The sequence below is a fragment of the Diadema setosum genome, chromosome 4, assembly GCF_964275005.1.
Source record: "Diadema setosum chromosome 4, eeDiaSeto1, whole genome shotgun sequence".
In the NCBI taxonomy this organism is placed as follows: domain Eukaryota; kingdom Metazoa; phylum Echinodermata; class Echinoidea; order Diadematoida; family Diadematidae; genus Diadema; species Diadema setosum.
In genome coordinates this window covers 46,129,793-46,148,524 of record NC_092688.1, presented here as the reverse complement: position 1 = coordinate 46,148,524, position 18,732 = coordinate 46,129,793, and the positions used below count along the sequence as shown (strand labels likewise).

General features: G+C 36.7%; 1 protein-coding gene across 1 annotated transcript; it reads right to left on the bottom strand.

Moving 5' to 3' along the window:
- Positions 1-5,798: 5,798 nt before the first annotated feature.
- LOC140227348 (bleomycin hydrolase-like) lies at positions 5,799-18,717 on the bottom strand. Its single transcript, XM_072307765.1, has 11 exons — positions 18,618-18,717; positions 16,112-16,266; positions 15,426-15,575; positions 14,377-14,607; positions 12,350-12,442; positions 10,643-10,798; positions 9,721-9,879; positions 9,082-9,149; positions 7,388-7,511; positions 7,152-7,227; positions 5,799-6,479 (listed from the first exon to the last, which is right to left on the bottom strand). The coding sequence occupies exons 1-11, from the start codon at positions 18,622-18,624 to the stop codon at positions 6,310-6,312; spliced, it is 1,389 nt and encodes a 462-aa protein (XP_072163866.1). The 5' UTR covers positions 18,625-18,717; the 3' UTR covers positions 5,799-6,309.
- Positions 18,718-18,732: the final 15 nt, after the last annotated feature.

Genomic DNA, 18,732 nt, shown 5'->3' with positions numbered 1-18,732 from the left:
TTGGGAGTTTGACTTTCTTGACATAGATTTATTTAGAATTCAATGCCAGTACCTCCGATTTGGTACATCAATGAATAATTATAAGAGACATAAATGTTTATATTTGAGAGCAAAATATGGCGCAGGTTGCTGTGTTTGTACAACTACATATATGTGGCTAGGACATGCCACTGTTAATAGGAGGCATATCTGTTAACATTTTGACATAACATCTATAGATATGTGGAAGATTGTTGATATTGCATATGGGGTAGGATCATCGTACATACTGGTACAGGTCTGCCAGAGTACACTCTGTTCTTTAGTGTATGGGATACTTTATTATTATTGTAACTTTTGCATATGAAGCAGCACTCCAGAGTCATATAGAAACTTTCCACACTGTGAGGTGCATGTCTTTTGTTACGTAATAGTTGTCTCAATGCCATTTCTGAAGGGGCAAAGGAATTTTATCCTCATCCAAATGTGAATTTTGATTTTCCTACTTCTCCCACATCCTCCTCCCCCCCCCAAAAAAAAAAGAACAACTCATTTTAATTGGTAGATATTCCTCTTATAGATTGATGTTATGCTGTAAGTCTTAATTGCAAACATAATCAGTGCCATTATCATCCGAACTAAACGCAATGGCAACAACAGTAACAAAAAGTAGATGGAAAGATGTTACTTCATTTTGATGATTGTTATCAAACTCAGCCATTGACAGAACATTTTACCCATTGAGGACGGGCCGATTTTGCTACAACATGCATTTCCCATAGACACCTTGCCTAATATACTCGGGACTAGTCTTCAACAGGTTTTAATGAAATGATTGCATACCTGCCAACTGTTCAGATTTAATCTGAATATTCAGATTTTTCACTGTTCAAATGCATTAATTTAAGTGTGTTCTGATTTTTTGAAAATATCTGTTAATAGGTACAGTAAGTATATGAAATTTATAAAAGTTCAGATTTTTAAATAATTTTTCTTTGTTTGTTCAGATTTATTCAGTCTCGAGGTTGGCAGGTATGTGATTGTATCAGAGTGATTTCGGGACAAATATCAGAGTGGAGAGAACAGTAAAATCAGGGGATTGGTTGAATTATAAGAAATGTGATATTCACTTCAAATTCTGAAGTCTTCATTCATTTCTACGTCCAGTTTATATCTCAAGTCTAAGGATGTTGTGCAGTTTAAGACTTTAGAATTTCATTTGAATTGTGCTGAATGTCAAATTTTCTGCAAACATGCACTTAAATTGATATAAATTTTTGAAAAATTGTTACATAGTTAATGCCATTTTCATCAATTTTGTAGTAGGGTTTTTTTTCCTTTTCTTTTTTTTTAAAATATACTGAGGCAAATTATATCAAAATTGCAAGCTTGGAGTCTTTGGATGCCAAAAATTTGGAAATTGATGTTGAGTAACTTTGTGAAACTTAAATGGGTAAAAGTCATACATTGTGATACAAGTGTTATTAATATCACCGACACACATTACGTACATCCATGCCTGGCATGTATGAGCTATTTTTCAGTTCTTATTTCTATTGAAGCTGTAGAATAGATGGCAGTGGCAAACTGTATGCCACTCATGCTGTATTGAAAATTATGTAATTTTTGTATGTAAAAAAAGACTTGTACAGTGCAATATGCCACATACATGTATTAAAGTCAGATATTTCAGCTATGTTGCCTTCATTTTGTCAATTTGGTGATCATCATTTAGTCTAGGTTGTGTGTGAAAAGGTGGAGACATTTTTCTTAACCACAGACATAGACAGACACACACACATATATCTATATCTATATCTATATCTATATATATATATCTATATATATATATATATATATATATATATATATATATATATATATATATATATATATATATATATATATATATATAATATATATCTATCTATAATATATATATATATATTATATATATATATATATATATATATATATATATATATATATATATGTATATATTTATATATATATATTTATATATATATATATTTATATATATATATATATATGAAGAGTTTGTTTGCAAAAACCGATAAGTCCATATTTGCCAAATGGAGATATTTGCGATTAAAGGTCAAGAAAAATAAAGAGAATAATAAGAAAATTTGTGCTTCTTTTGACCATAACTTCAAAAATATACCTTTACATGTAGTGACCAATATATCATTAAAAGGTATTATTTTGTACTTTATGACAAAGATCGTACTTCAAAATCTTCAAAAATGGACTTATCGGTTTTTGCAAACAAACCCTTCATATACATTCCATTTCAAATCCAAAGGGACCAGTGAAAATTCTTCAACCTATGTGAAATTTACGTTACAAAACAGGATTTTTCTTTTGCTTGGTCAACATTTTGACCTGTGTGAGCTGACTTAGTGAAGTTGACTGTAATTCTATTTGTATATCTAGTATCAAACCTTCTGCAAAAATAATATGCTTTCCGGGTAAGCATTTGAACAAAAGACAATGAGCGTATTGATTCGTATTCGAGTATATTTGTCCATGTAAAACATACTTGAGAATCGTATTATTAAAATGATCTGTCTTGCAGTCTCATGAAATTAAATTCTATGCACACATTTACCGTATACAAACATCCAATTTCGATATCCTCGCATCAGATATATAGTTTTATGAAGAGTATTTTCTCACGCATCAACACAAGCCGACGGAATGCATCTACATTGAGGCAAAAGACACAGACTTTCAGTATGTAACATTTACATGACCATATGCAGGCCTTGAGGGGAATATAAGAAAATATGGCCCCGGCTGGTGCAATATCTTCTGGCATATCCTTCACACTGACACTATGGTCACTCACTACATATACCAGGAACAGTTCATATATGCTCTTCCATGGTCTTTTTATGGTACAACAAAAAGCCTGACATGAATAACAATCATTGATAATGACCATTTAAGGCATTAACAGTCTGAGTATTGTGACAGAAAAAGAAAACTTACATATTGAAGATGGATAATATGCTAAAGGAGTTACAATTGCTTATGCACATATTTTTATGCCAAAGAAATAATGCTAGAATATGTAATGTTCTCCTGCAGCATTGCAGTGGGTAATAAAAATCGCAAACGAAACCTTGGCTGAATTAATGATGCAATGAAATTCTTTACCATCAGCAAGGACGAAAAAATGACAACATGTTCATATAATGCACGTCAGTGCGCCAAAAAGTCTGAGTAATAGTAGTATAACAAAACTTACAAGCTCAACATATTTGTGAAGCATGACTTGAGATCAAACCACCTATTACAACCCAAAAGGTCTGCAGTTTTGTAGACCTGTATGATACAAACACTGGTTTGATGTTGATATTTCTCACTTCAGAATCTGCACTAATTAGAAATGTAGTTATCTACGGTATTTTCTTTGTCTCCATGAGAGCATTACAGAAAAATAAATGCGTCAATTGTATTTTTTTTACATATTTATTTGCTGAAAAACGAAAAGTCAAATATAGTATGGAGAGAAACAGATCCTTATAGAGTTATATGACAGATGTAGTGTATTGTACGAAACATGCTAGAAATTAGAAACTGAGAGAGAAAAAAAAAACCCAATAAGCTCTTACATACAAACAGAGCTAACAAATGCTACTTATACTTTGCAGAATAGCCATGAGTACATTGCCAAATCACAGACACATAAATTATTACCGACAGCAAACACTTCTTAATACAAAAATACTTTAATCAAACAATGCATAATGATGGTTCTTGTTTAGCTTGCATCCGTAATCAAACACGATGCATTGCACACACAAGCACCAAAATGCAGTAAGCCTGTATTAAAGTATTGCTGCCCTTAAATTTTGAAGTGTGCTTCAATTTACAGATTCAACATTTCTGGCAGATTTGCTATCGTTTGAGCTGGTGCAGCAAACCATAATGCAGCACGCCAGTAACATGATTGGTATGCATTTATATTGGAGAATTGTTCACTTTAAAGAGAGAAGATTTCTAGCAGTTTTTTTTGCCCACAATTTCTACAAACTCAAATATTACACATGGCAGCCCCCCCCCCCCCATTCACAAATTGGCATGGATTACCCAGTAAGCATACTAGAACAATCCAGCTATAGTCACCTGTAAATACACCTACACTCACAACATGTCTCTTCATTCCCAGGCAAGAGGAAGCTCATAAAACATGATAATCACATTACCAGTAAATCCTAGCAAAATAGCTTCATCTCTTGTTACCTTTGTGTGAAGCAAATGCTTAAATCAAATTTGATACAATGTTCACATTCTAGGTCACCTGGGGAAAAAAATCTTATGGAAGATGAGCATGCTTTTACTTGAGCTTCCCAATCTTTCAAACTTCCACCAACATATATATATATTTTTTTTTTAATTCTTGACACCGCTGACTCAGAATAGGTTTGGAGCAAGTTGCCATGTGAGTGACAAATGTATGTATGCCGACTAAGATGACACTGGTATGTACGTCACATACCGGTAGTTTTGAAAATCTAGAGCCTTTACCTCCCTTCATATCAGTCAAATCCAAACCCACATCTGATCTTCACTCCTGGAGGCTTCAGAAGAAAAGAGGACAAAGTCTCCATGCCAACTCTCTGAACCTTCGACACTTATCATTCAACAGGTGTTCAAATGAAGGCCCATGTAAAATCACTATAAAAACACAGATAGCTGAAGAACAACAATGCACGCTGGCTACATACACTCGGGAAGTAAAACTGTGCAATTAAATTGGACTACAGAATGATCATTTGCCGCACATTGTCAAAAATAAGCCCACTACTGTTACATCACTCGTACTTCCAGCATCGCACAATGGGGTTCAGTAATACAAAAATTAATACGAGTTCATTGTCTGCAGTCATACTGCTAAAAACTGAACAATAAAAAGATGCAAAGAGAATGATTTATCAAATGCTGCCTGATGGAGGGGGATAAAATTTCAGAGTTTGCAGAAAAAAAATCTTTTAATTTTCCACACTTCATGAAGTTTTATACACACTGGTAATTACTCTGACTAAACCACAACTGAAGGTTTGATAGCACTTTTGGCAATTGCTTGTAAAAACAGAGATTCATGGTGAGAAGATTGCATGGGTAAGCGGCCTTCTCTGGCATTGTGGGAAAAATAATCCATGAGAATAATCAGACGCCAAAATCTATGGTTGGGACTGTTGTCCATAAAATTATTACGAAGGTATCAAGGTATGTGTGTATGTGTGTGTGTGTGTGTGTGTGTGTTGTGTTAAACACTGTCGTAAAATACTATGTTTCGTCTATTCATTTTGTATCTATATATTAACCAATGAAATCAAAATAAAGATTTGGAGAAAAATAATCCTAGACATAGGAGTTCTTTAGTCTTCTCATATGACACATAAATGTGTAAAATGCTCCATAACATTTCATAAGGTGAGGCAAGTACCATTTTAAGAAAAAGAGAGGAAAATGAATCTTACGCTGGCTTCCCAGTACCATGCAGGCTGGGTTGAGGAGTTAATTCTCAAACAACATTTTCACTGAGCCTATCAAGTCTTGGGGTTATTTTCTGCAGCAGGAATTAGTCTTCACTGTCTTCATGAAATTGGCAACACCGAATTTCACTGCTTAACTTATTCTGAAGAAAGAGTAGCTGGAACTGGTTACATACATCAAATCTGCACAAAATCAGAGGGGGAAAAAAATCACCAATTTGAGATAAAAACATTCGCTTGGATAGTCTAAACTGTGTTGCCAATTTGAGAATCCAGTATAAAGTAGCATTGGGTTATTCCACAGATGAAGTTATCAGTTTCATATGAAAATATAGTTATATGAAAATATAGCTCAAGTTAAAGAAAAGTTCTTATTCCACCATGTGAAATACTGGCAATAAATGATAAAATAATGAAAAAAAAAAAAAAAAGAGCATCAAACCTCAAAAACATGGTTTCCTGGACTAGATAGGTTAATCCCTGGGAATGTAAAAGATCAACAAGAAAGGATTCTGATATTCTCGCACTAGCCTAATGTTTAGGAAAATCTGGGCAGTTTTTGGAAATCACTAATGTTCTCTACGTACATTGATGCAAAACACACAAGCCAGTACTGTAGAGTCCATTCATGTGGATGTGCACTTCTGGCACTTTACATCATAAAAAGTGATTATCAAAAAATACCATTCTCTCTACAGATATTGATAGTCCTACCTTAAGTATATTATCATGAGTTTTCTAGCTATCTAGGAGTCTCCCTCGTCAAGAGTTCCTCTTCTCAATCGCCTTATATTGCGGAGGGTGGCTATAATTTAGAAGGCAGCGGCCCGGCTAGCGCCCCCATGGGGTCCCACGGTGGCAACACGATGGGCTCTTTGCTCTGAACTTCAAGGACCTCTGGCGGAATGTGGGCCTTGTCGACCACCACCTCGAAGACGAACTCCTCGAACCAGCGGTCCGTCATTAGAAAGTAGCCTGCCAAAACACAAACCCCCAATTCAAGTGAGAGTCATCATGGGTAAACACAGATCAATGCAGAGTATCTATCTCCCATCATATCTGATAAAGGTATCCTTACTAATGACCAATATCCATTCGCCCTCAGTTTCCATTAAAATCACATATGAAATCATAGGGAAAATATTACCACTTAAAAAAAGACTTTATGCTAACTTCATGAAAGTGTTTCAGACAAATAAATGTATGTCTTGTGTGCATGCATGTCTGTCCATACTGAAATAGTGCAGATACATCTCTACATGATATGGCTTTTAAAATATTAATATTATGACTTTCAGAGCTAATGCTCTTAAACTTCTTTGAAAATCATAAACTGAAAATCTGATGACAGCATTTATAAAAAATTGCTCACAACTGCACCACTGAAGTGATTTATTTAATTGTTTTTAAAAGGTAGACAATGAAATGTTAACTTGCAAATGCATTAAATCTCTCATAATACTTTAGAACTCTTTTATAGTTTAGAAGAGAAAGGAAGAGACAGCAGAAGAGAGAGGGAGAGAAAGAGAAAAAGAGATCAGAAGGTGAGGAGTGTTTAATACTGAGAGAGAAAGGTGGAGTTAGGTTCGGAGGAAAGAGATATGGATGCATGAATTCTGAAAGAGATTCATCCCCTGCTCTACTTACCCTTCTCTCCAACATCCTCCCCCCAGGAGTTCTCCACCCTCCATCTCTGTATGGCCTCCGACTCACTATCCGACTCCTGTCATAAAAACACATCACAGAGATATCAATCGGTCAGACTTTTCCATTACTGTACGAGTGGAAATTTTCATTTACTCATTCTGCGCGAATTGAAACAAGCATGAAAGTAAAAGAATGAGAATTTTAAAAGAATAGTGCTGCCTGTAATCACAACCTACCGGCGTTGTCGCTGCGACACCGGTGAAGACCATCGCATGGGTCATCATGGATTCCCCGAAGCGGAGTCGGTCAGACTTGTTCAGCTGCAGGGATTTGATGCCAAACACTAGCTCATAGTCCACCCTAAGATGGAAGTAAATAGGAAAGAGCATGCAAACAAACTCATCCAATATTACAAAGTTAGATAGACAGAAATTTTAAAAAAAGATTGGGTGTCACTTTTGATTTTTCCTTTGTTTCAGATGACAGGTGAAAATTTTCCGGAAGTGAGACAGAGCTCAACGTTGTGCATGACTAAAAATGTCTCAATATTCAACATTACATTGCTGATAAATGAGCATTAAACCACTCTCACTTTCACAGAGTTGTGCGGCAGTTGTGACTGTTAATCAATGGCTTGCTCCTGCATTGAATGAAATATGTCGTGAAGAAATGCAATCTTCACTAATGAGTAATACACTCGCGGCGACCAACAAAGATAAATTGTTTTGAAAGTACTTTCGCTACTTCAAAAACTGTGTTGTTTTTCCTCTACAAGGCTGCACCCTTGTCTGCAGTTTAGTCATGTGACATTGTGCATACGATTCACACTATAGACCTTAAATCTTGACCCCTTGACCTCTGACATGGAAATCTTGGGTTAATTTCCATCAGTTGCTCAAACATGTTTAATACCCATGTCAAGTTTGCATGAATTCAAAGAAACAGCACACACTCCTGGCTTTCCGAAGTCACCTTGTGACCTTTAAACTCTATTTTTCAACTTTGACCTCTAATCACTGAGACCAGACTTGATCATCACTAGTAGGATCATCTTGATAAAGTTAGGACACACATGTCCTCTTCCAATAAAGGTGTTCCTAGCTTCTCTAGAGGGATTTGTGAATGGAAATTCATAGAGTTTAGCTATATTGTATGATCCCCTAAGAATACATGTTAGACAGAAAGACATCTTTCGTGGTGGGCTGATCTTTATACAAATAGTGAATGGTCACGAGTGCGATGGTACAAGATTTTGCACAAGGTGAAAGATAGAGGCGCTCTATTCAACGAGGCGAAGCTGAGTTGAATAGTGCGCTTCATCTTTCACCGAGTGCGAAATCTTGTTCCATTGCATGAGTGAAGACCATACACTATTTGTTTTATACAACACCTGGAACGTCAACAGATGTGGTCCACACAGATTCTTGAATTTAGCACAGAAATGGCAACCATTTTCTGTGAAAGACGAATGAGTAGCCACTCAGTCACAGTGTACGTACTACATGAAGCCGATTGGTTGAAGTTGTTTACAAAAATGAGTACCAAAAGTACACGCTCGTAAGCGCGCTTGTAATAGTTGAGTGCGCGCAGCAAATGTTTGTTTATTGTGACATCAGAGCCCTGCGATGAAACAAAAACTTCAAGTCAATCGTGAGTTTAACAGTGGAAATGGGTGACGTCAGCCATGCGCTATCCATTTTTGCTCAAACAAAATTGCACGGCTGACAGCCACAACGTGCGATGGAACTTTTAACTAGATGTCACGTGATGGGCAATCGACCAATCGGATAGCTACATTCTAATCAGGTGTTGTATGATATGACATGATGATGACAGGCAGGAATGTTGTGGAAAACAGGTGACATAACATCACTTCAAACGATCATCAAATGTGAGAAATGAAATAAGAGAAGAATGACATGCAACATACGCTTGTGGGTCCAGGATTCCTGTCTTCTTTGTTGAACACTGTCCCACATCACAGCCAAACCAGACAGCCTGTGTCATTGGGGGGGGGGGGGGGATAGGGAAGGAAAGTGAGCATACAAGATGCATGATTTCAGAGGAATGGGAAATGAGGCAAGAGGGCAACCTTCTCACATTTATTTTTTGTGAGTTAACTGACTGAATTCCGTCAGTAGCACTGTGTATCTGCATGCCTCATAGCCAATCAAACTAACAGTCCATCAAACCTAATATTTCTTTAACTTGCATCACCACATTTTCTTTTTAGCCTGTATCGATTGAAATTCATATGTATTCATTTCACAAACTACACCTGTTAAAATCACTCCCCCTACTTTTATCTCATGTATAGTTTGCCAGTTTCTCCATAATAGTAATAATAATTCCTCCATAATTCTTTTCAGAAGAAAAGAGCTAATACTAAATTTCTATCATGTGACCAAAACCCTATGAAAAGGATAATCAGACAAAAAAGATACATTTAAAAACTAACAAACTATATTCAATCTGCAAGCCTTGCAAAACTAATGAAAAAGATAATTTACATATAATGATTACAAAAGACACCGAAAATGATAATTATAGAATAAAAGCATGAACTCACTTCTCCATTTTTGATGGATTTTAGAGAGACCGATTTGATGACTTCAATCGGCTGGTTGTTGTATAAGGTCTTCTGCCCACCAATCATGTTGCCGAGGTACTGCACTGTGTACATCTCTCCGTATTTGTTCTGCGGTCTGGGATCGTTGACAAGACAGACCTGACACAAACAAACAAACAAACAGACAAACAAACAATCCTTCTCCATCATTCTGAAACATCAACAAGATTACCAGGTTAGTAAACTCCTGAAAAGTTGCCTGTCATTACAACTCTCCCATATATGGTATGAGATGTTTTGATACTATCAGAACAAGATTAAAATAGTCAAAAGTAAAATAGTAAAAAGAATGCAAATCTATTTACTAGATCTCACCTGCACTGCCATCACTCACAACAAAACTGACTGAAACAACAAACTCAACAAATTACTCTGTAACTGTTGATAGGAATTATTTTAAGAATGACAATCAAAATTATGGCTGGGAATAGCAAGATATTGAGTGATAATGCTAGATATGAACTCTACTGTCGTAGTAATGAATTAGTCATTGAAATGTATCCATGCAATGTATCCAGTAAATTTTCCATCAGGTTACACGATCAAAAAAAAAAAGAAGAAGATTTCTGTCCAAAAATTTGTTCCTGTTATAAAACAGATGATGTACATGTCCTTTTTGCGCATCAATAGGAATAGTGTGCATGCGGTAACAAGAGACTTTAGGCTATCAACTAATTAACCTTAGACCTAACCCACTAACTCTAACGAGAGACTTCAGGCTATCAACTAACCCTAACCCTAACCTTAATCCACTCAGCTTTGCCGCATGGTTTAAGCATTGCATAGTTACCTTATGCACACAATTACTTAGACCTATGCATCATTTGTAAACTAATTACTCTGCAGGAGGATATATCATCACCTTGTCTTCCATGTTGAAGGCTGGCTTGATATGCTGGTGATAGAAGTCCTTGGGGGAGATGGGTCCCACCTTCTTGTAGGTCTTGGTCTTGTCATAGTACTCCCAGGTGAAGGTCGCCGGTGGCGTTCCAAGGCATATACACGTGATACGGAAAATCTGGGGCGTGATGTGAACGATAAGAATAAGCAACTGTCACTTCTAGATTTACAAGTGAATATTAAAAATAACAACCTACTCATTCTGCTCGTCAACTGCCTCCAGATGCCTTGAACACTGATCAATATTATGCAATAGTTCAATGCAACTGCAAACTCGCAATCATGTCAGACTCAATCATAGTCACCTATCTAAAAGTTTACCCCATAAAACTGAGTCATTTGCATTGAAGATGGATGAAAAAACAACAACAAAAGGGTGAGAAAGAGAGCGAGAAGAAAGAAACAAAAGAGGTCATGCATAAAACAAGGGAGTGTGAAAAAAAAAAATAAGTGAGTAGGGATAAAATCTTAACCCTTTATATGTCAGAGATTTTGGACAGTGTATACAATGCTATGGGGTTTTCTGTATCAATCGGTACTCAAAGTACACAAAGGGTGAAATCTGGTTTGACAAAAATCAAGACAACAAAATGATGGCAAACCATAGAAAAAAAAGGAAAAATCGCATCAGAATGAAAATATGTGCCATTGTGACAAAAGATGATCTCTTCCACATGTGAGTTTAACTTCATTCATCTTTTTTTTTAATTTTAAGTCAATGTGTAAGACACAGATAAAAAATCAAGCTCAGAAGATTTGTCAACGATTCCTCACAGCCTGCTGTAACATTTATCTTTCTTTACTCACCAGTCATTAATGTTGCAAGCAGTATTACTGTAGGTACTCCACAACTCAGTGCAAGCCAAGAACATACATCAGAACACTAAGGCCCTAATTCGCGAAGGTGGTACAATCTTTGTCCATGGCTTAAACCATGAATAAAGAATGTAGTTTTGAACGGGGTGTCAAGTGTCGCATGGCCCATTTTGTTACGAAATTAGTCATTTCTTTGATGAAATGACAATTTAATTAATGAAATTAACATTTTGTCGACAGGTGGACAAAATGACCTCGACGAAATGACTGATTTAAAAACAAAATAGGCCATGCGACACTTGGCACCCCATACAAAACTACGGTCTTTGTCCATGGTTTACAAAGATTGTACCACTTTCATGAATTCAAGCCTCACTGTACCAAGCACTAAAGACTTAAAGGTACAGTTTACCACTTGGAGCAGTGATTTTTAAAATGCATATGTGTAGGTCAGTTGTATTACAAAACATCCTACCATATAAAAATTTTGCAATAAAACCTAAAATATAAGGAGATATCACTATTTTTCTCAATTAACCATAGCTGTAGACAGTTTAGTCTAAAAACAATTTTATCATAACAATTGTTCAACGTTTTGTAAATTTAACAGTATGTGACATTGATTATCACATTACAGATTTTTACATTGATTCTTTCTATCCTTAACTCACATTTTAGAACAATTTAAAGCACTAAAGCTGGGTTTTTGTTTCATCTGCAAATGGTAAATAATGCCTTCAAAATTGACTACCAGTGCTGACAAGTTGAAAGTTTATGAAAGGAAAACTAACCCCACCCCATGAATGCATATGCAAATGAGTGATGAATCACATGACCCTACACTACTACTGACCTCCGACATCTGCTGTGTAATTCTGGTCTGGATCTCTTCGTCAGTCGCCTTCTTCTCCACCATCGACTGCAACACGTGAGCGTACTCTCTCAGCTGTAACGGCAACAGTCACACAGCAATTTCTTTAAAGGGATTGTACAGTTTCGGTTAAGACCTAACTTCAGGTTTCTCACATTTTGGGGTGAGATAATGAGAAACCTCTACTAAAATATGAAAGAGCATGTAATTTCAAGAGGAAATCAATGTTTACTTGATAAAAAATTGGTTTTTAAATGGCTGAGATACCCAAAACAGAGCAATCCAAACTAGAAATGTCGCTACAGCGACTGGTTATACCCCCGCCAAACAACATTTCATAAGCTTTGGTCAAAACAACATTTCATAAGCTTTGGTCAAAAAACTGAGGAAGTAGTTAAATCTGCAAGATCTTTCCTTGATCTTCTGCCATTAATATGCCGTTACCATGGCAACGTACTTTCGGGTACTGTCGAAAAATGCGTATTGCACATCTACAACCAAAGGCACACATCTGTACCAAGTTTCATGGAAATTGGGCAAAAACTGAGAAAGTAGTTTGCAACACAAAATTTTCCATCATTTTGGCTCATAATATGTGAGCTGTTACCATGGCAACATACTTTTTGTCACTGTCAAGAAATGTGTCATGCTGACCTATATCCTAAGACAAACATTCAATATGAATTCCATGAGAATTGGAAGAACACTGATGAAGCAGTTTTGCCATGAAGCATTTTGCCCTATATTTTACCAATAACATGCCGTTACCATGGTAACGCACTTTTTGCCACTGCGGAAATATGTGTCTTGCACATTAACATATTCAGATGAACATCTGTACCTAATTTCATAAAAATTGATCAAAAACTGTGGGAGGAGTTCGCGACGCAAGATTTGTACCCATTTTTGCCCATAATATGCCGTTACCATGGCAACGTATTTTTGGGTACTGTCAAAAATTACGTCTTGCACATCTACAACCCAAGGCACACATCTGTGCCAAGTTTTATGGGAATCGGTTGAAAACTGAGGAAGTAGTTCGCGACGCAAGATTTGCAACGGACCGACCGCCCAACTGCCCGACCGACCGCCCGACCGACTGTCCGCTGATTCCTATATACCCCCTTCAAACTTCGTTTGGCGGGGGTATAATAAAAGGTGGGACCCATTTTTTATTACGACAACTTTGTTGTACTTTGTTTTTGGATATCTCAGCCATTCCAAAACCGATTATCATCAAATAAACTTTTGAATTCCCCTTAGAATGGTATGCTCTGTACTATTTTACAAGTGTCTCCCAAAAAGTAAAAAGCCCTATCCTCATCTCAACCAATAGGGCCTACTCTAACATCCCTTTAAATCTCATCTTTTTAATGTACTCTCTTCCTCTTCCCCCCTTTGTTTTGACATAATTATAATAAAGTTGTGAAGAATCATAGACCGAGTAATTTACCAGCAGGTAAACCATAAGTTCACTGCTGCATGGAAATTTATGTAAAAATATGATAAAATGCTACATATACTTGTGGAAGTCGTTGATTTTACACAGGTACCACATACCACTCTTTGCACAGAGGTTGGCATTACTCCTCATCCACTTGATAGGGAGGGTATATCAAGTATTTTACACAAACATCTCCTTGTCTAGACATAACAAACATATCACAGAAATATCAACACATGAATACTGACAGAACAGTGTCTAATTTGCCCTGGACTGGAAGCAATGCTTGTTGCATAAATTATGTCTGCACACTTATGTGTAACATCTCCTCTTTCCAGAGTATATTCCCTACATGTCTACATGGTTATAAGTCAAGCCTATCATTCACATTTCCGAAAGGTTACCAAAAATGCCTGGGTAGACAGAAATAATGCATCTGTACGACTGTCTGTATCATAGGACGCTACTATCACGGCATGGACTTGAACCTATGATCTACTAATTGTGAGTCCAGTGAACAGACCACTGGGCCATGAAAGCTCTGCATGTGCAGCTTCAGCCATACCTTGGAGGTGAGTGTGATGTTGAGGCGGCGAGAGGCACCGGAGCTGTGGACGTCCGGGAAACACTTCTTGGGGATGACGCCATACTTCTTGACCAGGTTGACAATCATGTCCCACTGGCCACCATCATTGGTTGGACAGGTCAACATGAAGCTGACCAGTCGCCCCTCCACTGGCTCGTTTTGCCGGAAGATCTCCACCATGGAGTGCAAGAAGTAGTTGGATCTCTCTATCTTCAAGGTTAATGAAAAAAAAAAAAGAGGTATGAAAGTTATCACATCTTCTTCCGCCTTTCCTTTGATGAATCACATCCAAAGAACGACAAGCGATTTGCATTTCTCCAATTTTCATTTTGCTGTTACGAATACAAAGTGTGTAATTGCTAGAAGGAACAAATCATTGCTCTGAATTTCGTTAACAGAAAATCCTAACATTCGCTGTATTACATACAATGCTATACCCTTTGTGAAGGCAAGAAGCATTTTTATCAGCATATAAATATCTACAGAAAAATGTATCTTTGTATAGGGTCTAAGGAAGAAAAACATTATACCGGTACACACTGATATTTTCATGTACACACATTTTAACATACACTAATGGCAGTTGATTATACATTTCATGGGTTATTTTGTGGTTTTTGCATTATCATGATAATTGCAACAACAACAAAAATGTTTAGAAGAAATTTGACTATTTTGTTAAAATCTTGCTGGAAATGAGATCAAATATCTCAGAAAAAAAGGAATAGTGATCCAAGGATTTGTGAAGGGGGCTTGATACCATGACTCCATGGGCTCTACTACTCGTAGACACTTGATACTGTAACATCAATGTGCAGGCATGGGACAGTGCATGTGGGGCAAATTTTTGTTTTACTTTTTTCCCCCACATTTTCACAATTGAGAGCCTATTCACAACATTGGCAACAATCAAACCACTGTTAAAATTTCAGTACGTATGGAGTAAGCACAAACTAGTGCTCAGCAACGCTGATCCTATTCCGGTCAGTAAGCAGGAACACAGCTAGTGTATTGAATCCTTTTCTCACCTTGTCCCAGAAGAAGAGGTAGTTCTGACTGAACTCAAACTCCTCCAAGTTGAACTTTCGAATGAATGGAATGCGCATGGTGTTGAGGGCAGCAAAAATCCAGCATCTTCCAGAGTTGCGTTGATTGGTCATGGGTTTGGCCTCTGTGACCTGCGAAGTGAAACATGGGAAACCATCCACAGTATAATGAAAGTTAAAACCCTACTCTAAGTTCAAGTTCACTTTGGAAAAAAAAAAATAGTTATTAATGGTCAAATGACTAGAATAGTGAAAGTTTTGTTGAAATAGAAATAGCAGTTACTACCGTGGCTGTATAAAATATTAGAATAACTGTGAACAACTACCCATTGACTTGGGGGAAAAAGACATTGTAAATACTTACACAGAATGGGTAACTTTACTCTCTCATCTTTATTATACATTTGGGGGGGGGGAAGGGGGTGTCATTGTACATATATTCACTTTGAAAAAAATATGCAAGGGCTAGAAGATTTGTTTATAGAAGTTTCCATTGCCAATACAATTGAGTTAAAAGCTTACAAGTAAGTTCCTTTGAGAAAAGTGAAATAGCAGGGAATTAGATTTCTCTTTCTAAGCATTTTGGAAGAGTTCCGATGATTAAAGGTGAGAGAGTTTTCAATGATAATAACATTATTGGCCTCTAACAAACAGACAAGTGAACTAACCCTGTGTGTGTAGAGGTGTTGGTTGCTGGGCACAACACTGGGAGCGATGGAGAACTCCAGAGGGTCATACTTGGTGGCGCTGTTCTGAGCCAGGATGTTCTTGGGGTCGGCATTGAAGGCCTCCCGCAGGGAGCTGATCTGTGCTTCAGTGATTTCTAGCAAAATATACAAAACACATTCAGCATGGCAGAACACACAAGTAAACAATGACAGATATGCTCTTGACTTAGTATTTGCTTCACATCAGCACAATGCAGGGCAAATGACCTTTTGTTGAATTTGCATAATGAAAGGTCATTGTTATACATGTATAATTATATGGAAATGCTTTTTTATCAAATTAATGAATTCCTTCATTACTTTCTGCTCTTTTTTCTTTCCAATTGCAGAGTTTACTGTGTTTCATATCTTTTTAAAAATGGCATTCAAGAAAATTCACATATTGCTGATGATCCCAAGTGTTGTTTGTGACAACGTATCACACACAATCAAAAATAAAGGTAGACCTGACACTAGCACTTTAACCTTGCTGCCCTGTTTTATTCATGACTGATTCTTGTGCTCATTAATGCATTTAATATTTTCTGTACGAGGGACTACGGACAGTGCTTACAGAGTTATGAATTGTGCTGTGTCAATCGCCACACAAGGAACACAAAGGGTTAAATAAAATTGTAAATTTGGAACTCAGCAATAGGCATCATTTATATGGGGGCAGCAAGGCTGAGGATACCTGGGGTAATGCATAAGCTGTTATTTTCGCGTACAGATATTTTCACGAATTAGAAGTTCACAGACATTTTTGCGAGATGTTGTTTTCGCGAAATGGCACTTGCGCTATCTTGCATGCATTGTTACTCTAGTGTATGGCAACATTTTTGCATGTTGTAAAATTCGCGATCCAACTGTGATTTGCGAAATTCACGAAAATTAAACCCTCACGAAAATATCCACTTATACAGTAATACTTTCCATATGTAGGATAATAAAGACTTTCAATGTGGCTAAATGCACTTTATTGCAATCATATCAAGTCTGTAGTATTCACCACTTACTGTACAATACCTTCCCTAGAAACATACTAGTTCTACATCTACTTCAGATGAGAGAATTTCTGAATTCTCTTTCCATTTAAGAAAAAAAAAAAACAAACAAGATTTTTACCTGCCCAGATATCACGGAAGACATTTTTAGTGGTGACTGAGTAACTAAGTTAAGAAAATCCATTTTGCTAAGAGTGAAAAGGGCAGGTAATGAGCGATACAATTTAGGCGATTGCATTTCATAATTCCAGTAGTAAAGCCACCCTAACGGCTTGACTAATATTAATAGGTAGGTAGACAGACATGATTTTACTGGACACTACATGGTCACTCCAAACGCGTATGTATCTCTGATCTGCGAGTAATATGATGGTATTCTGTGCGCATGGGACTTTGCATAAGATGAATAAGATGTGAAAGACGTCGATTAATCCATTATGAAAATCATGTTTGGAATTATGATGTGTGTTTGCACTGCACGAAAAGATAACTTTTTGTGTGGAGGAGTTAACTTAGAAATATATTTTTCAAAAATCAGAGGAAATAATTCACATAATTTGGTGAATTTGTAATTTTTAGGACTTTGTGAATAGCTAGGCCTGTAAAAGATCAAGTGCTAATTTCACTTTTGTTTGAAATTTCATCCTCTGAGGACGGAATTCAGAGCAATTAAAAATAAATGTTTGATAACACAATAGTCAATACACTCTCCTAATTATCAGTTACGTATGTGTGTACTTTTCAGATACCTCATCTTTAACTTTGTGGTAGAGTAGTAACCTTAGTGAACTTGTAATTCTATATGTTCTATAGCTTTTGACATTGTCATTACATAGGTATCTAGCTAAACAATACATGTATTTCAAACTTGTATTCTGTTGGCATTGTTTACTCTGGTTTGTTTTAGTTCTTGTTTTTTTTTTTTTTTTTTGGGGGGGGGGGGGCTTTTTTTTTTTTACTGATTAGATCAACCATCAAACTCCCCCACCACAAAAAAGTAGATAGATTATTTTATCAGTAATATATCCTCGAAGACTCATTTTAAATCTAAATTTATGACATGTTTATACAACTCACACATGTAGATATATATCGAGATTCTAAATGTTTTAATGATAAGATAATTTCAGTACGATTTTGGCTGCACTCTCAGACCCCAAAAGGGAATCCAAAAGAGTCTCTAAAGGACTCAAGGTTGGCAGACCCGGAGTTTGGAAATTCCCAGAGGTTAACAGTTTTGAACAGTCCCATGCTATCATTTCTGTGTTTGAGAGATCACTACATGAGTATGCAATATTACACGCTTCTCTTCTTCGACATGTTCGACAATCGGCGACCAAGACCAACAGCAACACGACCATCCAACGACAACGTCTCACACTCGCATCAAAAAAATCCCACCATTGGCATTATTGGCAAGACTTCAACAATCAATGACCATGATTGCAATCGTAAATACATACCAGCCATTTGCTTCGATTTTTTGAGGTCGGCGTCGATCTTTTCACGGGTAAAGTAACCAGTCTCAACTCCTCCTTCCTCCTCAATGTTTCTTGCGTAAACTCCAATAGGCCTAAC